The 12,702-nt window shown below is 42.7% G+C and overlaps 1 protein-coding gene across 1 annotated transcript; it reads left to right on the forward strand.

Annotated features, from left to right (window-relative positions):
• Positions 1 to 249: 249 nt before the first annotated feature.
• LOC139445611 (prostaglandin reductase 1-like) lies at positions 250 to 12,702 on the forward strand. Its single transcript, XM_071226774.1, has 9 exons — positions 250 to 429; positions 2,147 to 2,192; positions 3,626 to 3,682; positions 4,541 to 4,720; positions 5,554 to 5,671; positions 8,070 to 8,222; positions 8,985 to 9,090; positions 10,460 to 10,578; positions 12,489 to 12,702. The coding sequence occupies exons 1-9, from the start codon at positions 324 to 326 to the stop codon at positions 12,597 to 12,599; spliced, it is 996 nt and encodes a 331-aa protein (XP_071082875.1). The 5' UTR covers positions 250 to 323; the 3' UTR covers positions 12,600 to 12,702.

A 12,702-nucleotide genomic window follows, 5' to 3' on the forward strand; every position in this document is an offset into this window, starting at 1 on the left:
TACACACACACACGCACGCACGCACGCACGCACGCACACACACACACGCACACACAATGCACAAGGGTCGATGTTTGATAGAACCGTTTGCCATAAATTGAAAACTGATATGTCATCATGACGCCATGAAGCCACATGGACATCCACACTGCATGAGGTCAACAATGACATGTACATCGCACATAACGTAATCTCTTTGAATTTTGCTGACTCACGGGAAACGGTCTGTATAAAACCTCCGGACGTGCAGATCTGCCACATCGAGAGACAACGCAGTCCAAGGTAACACTGGAGATCTACCCCAGATAAAGACATACACGACCATGGTGAAGGGAAAGGCATGGGTGTTGGCGAAGACTTTCGAAGGGGAGCCCACGGAGGCCAATTTCCGCCTCATCAACGAAGAGATTCCGGCCCCCAAGCAGGGAGGTAGGGAGGACTAGAAGTCAGCTTGATGTACTTACATAATGCTTAATGCAGTTGTCGTCGAGATTGTATATCTTGCTTGGTCATGGAGACCGTACAGTTAATATCGCCCAGCAGTATTGCTCATTGTGTGTTCAGGGATGACTGAGCGTGCATGGTTTACTTCTTTAACAGTTATTTCGAGACGTAGATGAAATTTCGAAATGAAGGTCCGTTTAGCTTTTTGGTTCGCCCACAAGCAGGCAAATGGTGAGGACAAACCAAAAATTTTACTCAGGGGTGAATCTGAGACTCGAACCCACGATAAGCAGATCCTGATACAGCCTTGGGTCGCAACTTTGCACCGTGAATTGGGGCGCCTTAGACCAGTGCCCTCTAGTGTACCGGATGAGGTTGAAATTCTTTTATTTAAGAAGGTTTGAATCCCGGCTTTGCCCTCTTGCCCATGTCAAGCTATGTGAATATTTGAACAGTTTTCCAAATGAAAATCAGTTAATGTTCATGCATAAGCATGCTCTAAGCGCTTAGACATTTATTACCCCGGTCAATGGTTCAGTGTTCACTCATCATTCTCAGCTCCCTAGGGAGTATACAATCCAGGCTATACACACTTGTAACTGGATGGTATTCTCTTCTTGGAGGTGAGGAGGGGCGGTGGGGATGCTCACGTGGCTCACGCACGCAGCAAGCACGCACTCGCGCACGCACTCACATGCGATGCACTTCGTTATGAAGAAACTTATACGATCATTGCTACTATAATTTTTCATAAGGGACATGGAGTCTGTTTTTTCCATATTTTGATATTTCCCTTACTTTCTCGTTACCTTTTTCAAATTAACACGATTTGACTTACAAATATGTGATAAATCATGTGTAAAGAAGATTTTGAATCGCTGAAAAGTGAAACGAAAATGTCAAAAACTAAAATGAAAATGTCCAAAAACAAAAACGAAAATGTCAAAAACTAAAATGAAAATGTCATAAGTAAATGCGAAAATGTCAAAAACTAAAATGAAAACACAGAAAACTTTCCACCGCGGTGAAAACTATCAATCCCAGATAATCTACCTGTTAATGTTGAACCACATTATAGATCGGGGTTGTCATCTTGCTTCTTTCTATATCGCGTTACCGAGAATGTAAACACTGATTGTCAGCCATTGACAGCTGTGAGGTGTGAGTAACCGTGATGTAGGTCAAGTTCTGCAACATCCAAGTTCGGGGTAGAGAGGCATTTATTTTGATTTTATTATTGTTTACTGGGGGAAATTGCTAACTAAATAATAACACTTACACATGTAAAGCGCTCGGTTCAAAATTATAATAAAGAGGTATCTATTCTACAGTGGGACTACATCAAATTTCAAAACACAGTAGGTTTATCTCCTAAATATATAGGGGCATGGGTGGCCCAGTCGTTTAAGGCGCCGCGATTCGCTGTGTGAAAATATCACGTTTCCAAACTTTCAAAACCTCATATTTTCAAGTATGATAAATAAATGTACATTGCGGAAATAAATGATAATTTTTGATCAGTTTATCCAGAGACAATTATATAATTTTATTATATCCGGTTTATTCTGTCCTTCAGTGCATGCTTCCTCTGCTTGATATATTTGTTTGTGACCAGCCATTTCCCTGCATGTTGTGCCCGTGCACATATGTTCGATCGCTTGTGTAGCGCACACGACCAAGTACATTCTACAATTTGTTTCAGAGTTTGTGACTGAGGCAGTATGTCTGACTGTTGATCCATATATGAGGTTTGTGTTTATTTTTGTTCTGTAGATGCGCCTAAAAGCACCTGTAAATTCGTCAGTGTTCATGCCATATGCACGCGTGTGTGTGACAGTGTTTCATATCACATGCACGTGTGTGTTTCACAGGGTTTCATATAAAATGCACGTGTGCGTTTGACAGTGTTTCATATCACATGCAGGTGTGTGTTTAACAGTGTTTCATATCACATGCACGTGTGTGTTTGACAGTGGTTCATATCACATGCACGTGGTGTTTGACAGTCTACAAGAAACATACATGTGTACAGTATCAGTGCTTATATCACATGCATGTAACAATGTTTCATGTCACTTGCACGTGCATACTATGACAATACCTGTCACATGCACGTGATACCATGTCTTTTTCACACGCACATGTATATTTGACCATGTCTATCTTACATGCAGGTGTATATATGGCAATGACTATCTCACATGCACGTGTATATTTGACCATGTCGATCTCACATGCACGTGTATATTTGACCATGTCCATATCACTTGCACGTGCATGCTTTGACAATATCTGTCACATGCAGGTGTATATATGGCAATGTCTATCTCACATGCATGTGTATATTTGACCATGTCTATCTAACATGCAGGTGTATATTTGACCATGTGTATCTTACATGCACGTGTATATTTGACCATGTGTATCTTACATGCACATGTATATTTGACCATGTCTATCTCACATGCACTTGTATATTTGACCATGTCTATCTCGCATGCACGTTTATATTTGACCATGTTTATCTCACATGCACGTGTTTATTTGACCATGTCTATCTCACATGCACGTGTATATTTGACCATGTGTATCTTACATGCACGTGTTTATTTGACCATGTCTATCTCACATGCACGTGTGTGTTTGACCATGTCTAACTCAAATGCACGTGAATATTTGACCATGTCTATCTCACATGCACGTGTGTAGTTGACCATGTTTATCTCACATGCACGTGTATATTTGACCATGTCTATCTCACATGCACGTGTATACTTTGACTATGTCCATGTCATACGCACGTATAAACTTTGACAATATCTGTCTCATGCACGAGTATGACAGCGCAGTACAGAGTTGCGTCTCTTGGGTACGTGATCATGGCTTCGAATCCAGGTTCGCCCCGATTACTAGTATATTTGTAGGCTTGCTGGTATCATATCCGTGCTCGTGGGTTTCACGAAAGAGGTAAACGTCTAAGACCTGCATTTCTTCGGGCTTTTCTCCAACATCAATCAAATACGACACGCCGTCAAATAACTGGAACACTGTTCAAAGCGGCGGTAAACCAAACTCACTCGCTACTCTCTCGAACATTTGTTCTCTAATATACGTCATACATTCAATAGAACCGTGCACTAATTAGAATGTAACATGTACTAATCATCTCTGTGTTGTCAAGAACCGGCATGGCTGGGTCGGCTGTAGGAAAAGTGCTTATGGGAGAACAAGTCTCAAGGTAGGACACACAATAAACACAAAATTAACACAAAAATCAACAGCATTAAACACATTAACCACAACAATAGTTCTGACACTTATAATGATTAAACACATAACTGAACACAACGTTAAGTACCACATTACACAAAAATAACCACAACTATAACAGAAGAATACAGTTTTAAACACAGCATTTAAAACAACAATAAATAAAGAATATACAATAAATACAACAACATATGTATATAAATATTGTTCATCGTGTCGAGATTTACATTCTATAATCGCTGCCATAAGTTTGTTTAAGAAGTGACGTTGTAGTTGTATTTCTCTGACCGGTACTCTCTTGTGGTGTCTTTCAAATTGGTCTCAACACTCCAGCTACATGTATCTAATGACAGTGAATAGGCCCAGAGACCCGTGAAGATCCGGAGTAGAAATAGGTCTTCAGCAACCCATGCTTGCCGTAATAGGTGACTATGCTTGTCGTAAGAGGCAACTGACGGGATAGGGCGGTCAGGCTCGCTGGCTTGGTTGATGCATGTAATCATATCCCAATTGCGTGGAAAAATCGATGCTCATGATGTCTGTCACTGGATTATTTACAGACCGTCGTCATACAACTGGAATATTGTTGAGTGCGGCGTGAAGCAAAAAAACAAACAAACAAAGAATAGACCCAGAGATATTATGCCATCATTGACGTTCACAACGACTGGGAATAATTTTAACTGTCAGTAACTGGTTCAGTGCTGGAAGGCACGGGCTGCAGTACATGACACATTCTGATTGAATAACTATTACCACGTTTCTAACTCCTTTAATTGTGGCCTGTATATGATTGTCCTGAAACCATTGCTGCTTCAACCTTCAGAGTGACTGAGAGCAAGAACAGCGAGTACCCTGTTGGAGCACTCGTCCAGTGTTACAGTGGGTGGCGGAGCAGGTCGTTGGTCAACCCCAAAGAAAACCCCGAGGCTCTCAGGCTTCGTAAAGTGCCCAACCTCGGTGGCAAAGACTCGTCTATAGCTCTTGGGGTCATTGGGATGACAGGGTAAGAGCGAGTGAAAAAATATCTCTTTTAGTGTGAGGAACCTAGAATTTAGTGTGTTTTCTTATTCAATTTGATGTCGCCGTCTTCCTGTTGGTCCTGATGTTACGGCGTGTCAGCTGCCTGTAGAGTAGGGCCCAAAGTGACGCAGGTCGTACACGTTTAATACTGACAGACCAAAGACTGTCATTTGTGCGAATTCAGGATTCGAACTCGAGACCAGCTGATCCTTACATGGCTAAGGACGCAACGCTTGATAGCATTCGGTCTGTTAACTCAGACATTTTATATACATGCGCTATTTTGTGCAGTCCTGGTTGTCTTCCTTGACTTTGTGAATCCAGACCATTCTTATGCCGGTCTCACTAAAATCATATCCTCTCTACGTCAAATTTTGACCACACACATACAGAGGGCCGCGTCAGGTGATCTTGAGTTAACTTTGTTTAAACATAGCATGGGTTCTAGAGACGATCAACTTTCCAATCTCGATTTGAGAGTTTCGATCCTTACAACGAACACAAATATCCTCTCTTTAGTATACCCCTTTTTCGTGTAGATGACATGGCGCTCAGATACGATGTATATAATGTCCATAACAAAATACTCGCGCGGCTTTATTATTTTGCCACGTACTTTGCCGATTATATTCAATTTCAAGATACAGAAATCCAATATGCTTGTCTGAATACTTCGCTCATCCGTTCTGGGAGCTTAGAAGCCTCGCGACTGTTTGGCTGATTAGAAGGTTCACCCTCAGATATTCACGTAGAGAGTTATGATATCGGAGTAAATGTTCTGATTTTAATGAGATTGTCCTGGTGCCATTGTTTCAGAGTGACGGCGTATCTAGGTTTTCTAGAGGTGTGTCAGCCCAAGGCTGGGGACACGGTGCTGGTCAGCGGGGCAGCAGGGGCAGTGGGCAGTGTGGTTGGACAGATCGCCAAGATCAAGGTAGGATGGAGAAACACAATTCTGTGAATACTTGTCAGTGTCTCTTTGTCTGCTTGTCTGCTTGTTCTAATCTAGTCGGTTTTGAAGTGTTAGACCACTGAGAGACCATCCAGTTTGACATGGATACCCCAATCATGCACAGTAAACTGACTCCGAGCGGACCAGTTTTGTCACCAGAAAAGGTTAACAGTACCATCTTTTAACGTGTTTTGGAATTACGCGGCCGGGGATCGAAACCTCGACCTTCCGCTCTCCGGGCAAACACTCTATCAACTAAACAACATAGGCGGTCGATATGTGATATATTCTGAACAACAAAAGTTCCTGTGACATTGAATAAGATTTAATGCAAAGTTATATTTTTTACAAAATCTGAAACAATTTCGGTTTGCAGCAGATAAAAGTCTCCTGTAAGTGTTCACATGGTTTAATTTGCCATACTGACTTCAGAAAATGCGTGATTTCATTTAAAAAAAACATGAACATGCCAAAATGTCAATTTACAAATCAATAGCGTGCGTGTCCACCTCTTGTTGTGATGCAAGCAACACATCTTCGTCTCATTGAATGGACCAAGTGTCGCACAAAGTCCTGTGGGATATCTGTTTATACCTGCTGGAGCATGTTTCGAAGTTCCTGGAGTGTCTGTGGAACACGTGGTTGACGTGGAAGGCGACGATCCATCTCATCCCAGATGTGCTCGATTGGGGAGAGATCAGGGGAGCGAGCCGGCCAGGGGATGACATTCACGTTGTTTTGTTGAAGAGAATCCTGAACAAGTCGAGCAATATGAGGCCGGGCGTTGTCATGTAGAAAGGTAATGCCTGGGCCATGGCGACGCAGAAACAGTACAACAACAGGGCCGATGATCTCGTCGCGGTAGCGCTGTCCATTGAGCTTTCCCTCTACCACTATCAAACGGGTCCTCTCTCTTGCTGTAATCACGCCCCATACCATAACGCTGCCGCCCCCGAACAGATCTTCTTCCATGACACAATGATTGACGTAACGTTCACCTCGACGTCGGTACATTCGAATCCGTCCATCGCTGTGACTGAGGTGAAAACGAGACTCGTCAGTGAATAGAACTTGTCCCCACTGCATGGCCGTCCAGCGTCAGGCGCTGTCTGCACCGCTGTAGACGTGCTTGATGGTGGTTTCCTGTCAAAATGGAACGTCTGGCGGGTCTTCTGGCGACAATCCCTGCACATCTGAGGCGACGACGTACGGTTTGTGAAGATATTCGTCGAAGGCCAGGGATGCTTCTTGTTGCTGGCTGGAATCGATTTCGTAGGTGTGTTGTTGACTTGTCGATTATCGGTTACGCGTGGCCTGCCACTCCGATGATGGTCTCTGACTGCATTCATCAGTTGCCAACGTTGCCATAATCACCAAATGGTGTTTCTGTGGACGTTAAATTGTCTTGCAACATCACGTTGACTCGATCCTGCTTCAAGCATACAAATGACGCTCATTTTCAGACAGGCGTGGCATTTCGTAATGTTGAATAATTGCGTAATTTTGTTGTTTTTCTGAGTGGTTGTTGTCAGCACGATGCTAAACAATGCATATGGAATACCGTTAACGCACACGATTTTTATACCCATTCTTGGGTAGTGAAATGTATGGGGCTTGCGTAAAAGTCAACTTTTGCATGGAATGCATGCTTTTCTGTAGCAGTTGCAGTCGATTCCATACATGTACTACAATATTGAAAACCAAACTTTACTTGTTTGAAAAATACACTAAAATATTGGTGTCACTGAAACTTTTGTTGTTGAGTATAAATTATCTTAATCTCATATGACTGAGTGAGTATGGTTTTACGCCGCTTTTAGCAATATTCAAGCAATATCGCAGCGGAGGACACCACAAATGGGCTTCACACATTGCACTGTGAGGAGTCGATCCCGGGTCTTCGGCGTGACGAGCGAACGCTTTAACCACTAGGCTACCCCACCGTCCCTTCCAACATGATGGGTCATATAATCGACCTTTAAAAGTAAGAAGGTCTCTTCCAGGCGTTATACAATCTCAACCTCTGTTGGAAGTCACAAAACATCTAATAGATTCGGGGTCACGGGTGGCCCAGTCGTCCAAAGGCGCAGCGACTCGCTATGCAGAGTGCGTCCCTTGGGCACAACAGAAACCTATGGTTGTGGGTTCGAGTCCCGGTTCGCCCCAATTATGTTTCTAGGTTTGTCAGCACCATACCCGTGCTCGTGGGTTTCACCGAAGTGGTCTAAGACCTGCATCTTTTGGGGCTTTCCTGCCATTAGGCTGACACGCCGTGATGTGACTGGAATACTGTTAAAAGCGGCGTTAAACACAACTCACTCACTCTAATAGATTCCTTCTTTCAGAGGAATAATACATTATATGTCTTAATTGTTTGCAGGGTTGCAGGGTGATTGGGTCTGCCGGATCCAAGCAGAAGTGTGATTGGTTGAAGAGTCTTGGGTTTGACTACGTGTTCAACTATAAGGACGTGAAACTGGACGACGCACTCAAGGCTGCTGCACCAAAGGGCATCGACTGTTTCTATGACAACGTGTGTAACAAATTAATATTTACACGCCTAATGTTTTTAATTAGTTGTCAGGTTACATGTATAACGCTGTTCTATAATCCTTCATTAGTTTTAAGGCTATATTAATTTTGGATGCAACATTAATACAGAGAAGTAATGATATGACCTGTGATCTTATGTTAATTGAAATGAGTGTCACTGTTCCACGCTGTAGAAAGCAGTATGATGTCGGGGGTGGTGATGATGATGATGATGATGATGATGATGATGATGATGATGATGATCTATTGTTTTGTTTAAAGTCTAAACTCGACAATGTGCAACATAAACGATGGCAGTATGTAATTATTAGACTCTGGTCGAGACAAGACTATCATCCCAATCTCTCGGGGGGAAATGATGACATGCAATTAACCAAGTGATCCAGACCACCCGTGCCATTTAGTCGCCTCGTACGAAAAGCAATACCTGTGAAGATCCGGGTTAGATTAGGTCTTTAGCAATCCATGCTTGCCGTAAAACGCGACTATGCTTGTCGTAAAGGGCGAGTAACGGGATCGGGTGGTCAGGCTCGGTGACTTGGCTCATGCATGTCATCGTATCCCAATTGCGTCTATCGATGATCATGATATCAATCACTGGATAGTCTGGTCCAGACTCGATTATTTACAGACCGCCGTCATACAGGTGGAATATTGCTTAGTACAGCGTTAAACAAACAACAACAAAAAACGAAAAGCAAATGTCGGGGGAAAAGCAATGATGATTGCCATGTGTTTTCAGGTTGGCGGTGAGAAAGCCTACCGCGTGCTGGAGCACATGAACAACTACGGACGGATGTGTGTGGGTGGTGCCATTTCCACCTATAACACCGGCAAGGAACCCCTGGGTACGTCTAGCACAGCTAGATCACACTCCACTATATATATATATATATACATAAGGGCAGGTAACTCTTACCTGTCTTCTCCAAAATGAACTTTCAAACCACGATGACGCTCGAGTCTCGGGAAGCTTTGGCTTGTCAAAAGTAGTTGAGACACCTCTCTAGTGATTTTTATGAATCACCACGAAGGGGAATTTAAATACGGGAGCTATCTACGTTTTTCGTCCTTGTCCAAATAGGAGACACACAATACCGCGTTGTTGCATCATTTTAGGCCAAAAGAAAAGAGTGCTGTTGTACAAAACAACCTTAACGCTATGATGAGTAAGTGAGTATGGTTTTACGCCGCTTTTAGCAATATTCCGGGTCTTCGGCGTGACGAGCGAACGCTGTAACCACTAGGCTGCCCGACCACCCCCTATCGCTATGATGACCGTAAGCCTATTCTAAGTATGGGAGTTACGATCTGCTTAGCGCTAAGATCCCTTGTACAACGGCCCCCAGAAGCATGACAGTGTTTGTGGTGTCCAGTATCACACATTACATTCATTGTTACCTATTAAGTGTCATGGCATAAATCTATGTCCAGCTATTAGTCCTATATTTATGCCGAAAATATTTGAATAGCAAATCCTGACAGCGTGTGTCCGCCTTTGTTGACATTATAATCTGTTGACGATGTATCGAAATGAGCTACAGTACCATGGTGCTATTGTTTTGGTTGTCAGTCTAATTGCCGAAACACATTCTTTGGAAATGATGCCCTCAAAGTATGGTCAAAAGGGTCGAAATAAAGTGGCAGTAACATGAAAGAAGCATTGGACTTTGGTTAGTTTGTGAGTGGTGTGGCCCTACCCCGATTTAAGCAATATTTAAAGAGAAACAAGGCGGGAGACACCAGAAATGGGCTTCACACATTGTGGAATGGGTACGGGGGCTTCGGCGTGTAGTTTCAAAGGATCGCCTCCGTGGTCATGTGGCAGAGCGTCCGCCCTGGCCTTACTAAAAGCCATCAAGAAGGACAAAATATCGGCATCAGTAAAAGCCGACACCCCCACCCCACCCCCCAACCCCCCTCACACACACACCCTATCCCTACCACCACCACCCACACACCCACACCCACACACCCCACCCACCAACACCAACACACACACACTTGACCGCAACGTTAAATCTCCCATTTCATTTCACCTCGCTACTTTTAAGGATACTATTTGGCGGGCAACCAGACCGACAGTTCATAAAATTGTAACATGGTCGACGGATCTGTGAACGAAGTAAACCATGTAAATGAAATGCATGCATGAATGTGTTCTGTAACATGTAATCTTCTAATATGTAGTTCTGACTTATTTACTCTGCTTTACAGTGCCGTCACCATTCCGAAACATCCTACAAAAAAGACTAAAAGTACAGGGATTCGTCATTTTTGACTGGGACTCCAAATTTCAGGAGAGCAGAACACAGCTTCTTAGATGGGTAAATGAGGTAAGTGGTGACATTGTTATACATAGTAGTCGTAGACACATTGTTATACATAGCAGTCGTAGACACATTGTTAAACATAGTAGTCGTAGACACATTGTTATACATTGCAGTCGTAGACACATTGTTATACATAGCAGTCGTAGACGCATTCTTATACATAGCAGTCGTAGACACATTGTTATACATAGCAGTCGTAGACACATTGTTATACATAGTAGTCGTAGACACATTGTTATACATAGCAGTCGTAGACACATTGTTATACATAGCAGTCGTAGACGCATTCTTATACATAGCAGTCGTAGACACATTGTTATACATAGCAGTCGTAGACACATTGTTATACATAGTAGTCGTTGACACATTGTTATACATAGCAGTCGTAGATATATTGTTATACATAGCAGTCGTAGACACATTGCTAACCATATCAGTCACAGGCACATTGTTATACATAGCAGTCGTAGACACATTGTTATACATAGCAGTCACAGACACATTGTTATACATGGTAGTCATAGACACATTGTTATACATAGCAGTCATGGACACATTGCTATACATAGCAGTCGTAGACACATTGTTATACATAGCAGTCATGGACATATTGTTATACATAGTAGTCGTAGACCCATTGTTATACATAGCAGCCATAGACACATTGTTATACATAGCCGCCATGGACACATTGTTATACATAGCAGTCACAGACACATTGTTATACATGGTAGTCATAGACACATTGTTATACATAGCAGTCATGGACACATTGTTATACATAGCAGTCGTAGACACATTGTTATACATAGCTGTCGTAGACACATTGTTATACACACCAGTCATGGACACAATGTTATACATAGCAGTCATAGACACTCTGTTATACATAGCAGTCGTAGACACATTGTTATACATAGCAGTCATGGACACATTGTTATACATGGTAGTCATAGACACATTGTTATACATGGTAGTCATGGACACATTGTTATACATAGCAGTCGTAGACACATTGTTATACATAGCAGTCATGGACACACTGTTATACATGGTAGTCATGGACACATTGTTATACATGGTAGTCATGGACACATTGTTATACATAGCAGTCGTAGACACATTGTTATACATAGCAGTCAAGGACACATTGTTATACATGGTAGTCATAGACACATTGTTATACATAGCAGTCATGGACACAGTGTTATACATAGCAGTCGTAGACACATTGTTATACATAGCAGTCACGGACACATTGTTATACATAGCAGTCGTAGACACATTGTTATACATAGCAGTCGTAGACACATTGTTATACATAGCAGTCGTAGACACATTGTTATACATAGCAGTCGTAGACACTCTGTTATACATAGCAGTCGTAGACATACTGTTATACACACCAGTCATGGACACAATGTTATAAACACAGCACCTCCTTTAATGTACGCTTTGGTTTGGTTTGTTTGTTGTTTAACGCCCTACTCAGCAATATTCCAGCGATATGACGGCGGTATGTAAATAATCGAGTCTGGACCACACAATCCAGTGATTAATATCATGAGCGTCGATCCACGCAATTTGGATGGATGACATGCATCAACCAAGTCAGCGAGCCTGACCACCCGATCCCGTTAGTCGCCTCTTACGACAATCATAGTCGCGTTTTGCGGCAAGCATGGGTTGCTGAAGACCTATTCTACCCCGGATCTTCACGGGTGTTTAATTTACGTCAACACAGTGTTCATGACTGTAAGTGTTGGAGTTATTAATAACTGTTCCCGTCGCGAAAAGCACTTGGAAAGTTTACTGACAGAATCGCCTTTGCAATCATGTTTTAGTAATACCACCCGAAGTTAATGGATTCTGATCTCAGCCTGATGTATACTGAAATGCATTCTTCTCTGCAGGGCAAGCTCAAGTACAGGGAGACGGTTCATAACGGATTTGACAACATGCCAAAGGCATTCGTGTCCCTGTTCTCCGGAGCTAACACGGGCAAGATGATCGTGAAGGTTTAGCCCTATCTACCCCAGCATAAACATTGTCAATATGTGCACGGGTGCGATGGTGCGACACTCTCCGTTACCTGCAAGAAGACTCGTCCCCCTATTGATGAGTGTT

This window comes from Haliotis cracherodii, unplaced genomic scaffold (genome assembly GCF_022045235.1).
Source record: "Haliotis cracherodii isolate W230 unplaced genomic scaffold, xgHalCrac1.p SCAF_6, whole genome shotgun sequence".
NCBI classification, from domain to species: domain Eukaryota; kingdom Metazoa; phylum Mollusca; class Gastropoda; order Lepetellida; family Haliotidae; genus Haliotis; species Haliotis cracherodii.

Excerpts from the sequence above, each read along its gene's own strand:
- LOC139445611 (XM_071226774.1), top strand. The coding sequence starts at position 324 with ATGGTGAAGGGAAAGGCATGGGTGTTGGCGAAGACTTTCGAAGGGGAG. Across the intron at positions 2,193-3,625 it reads ACTGTTGATCCATATATGAG|AACCGGCATGGCTGGGTCGG; the intron begins GTTTGTGTTTAT and ends TGTGTTGTCAAG. Across the intron at positions 5,672-8,069 it reads GACAGATCGCCAAGATCAAG|GGTTGCAGGGTGATTGGGTC; the intron begins GTAGGATGGAGA and ends AATTGTTTGCAG.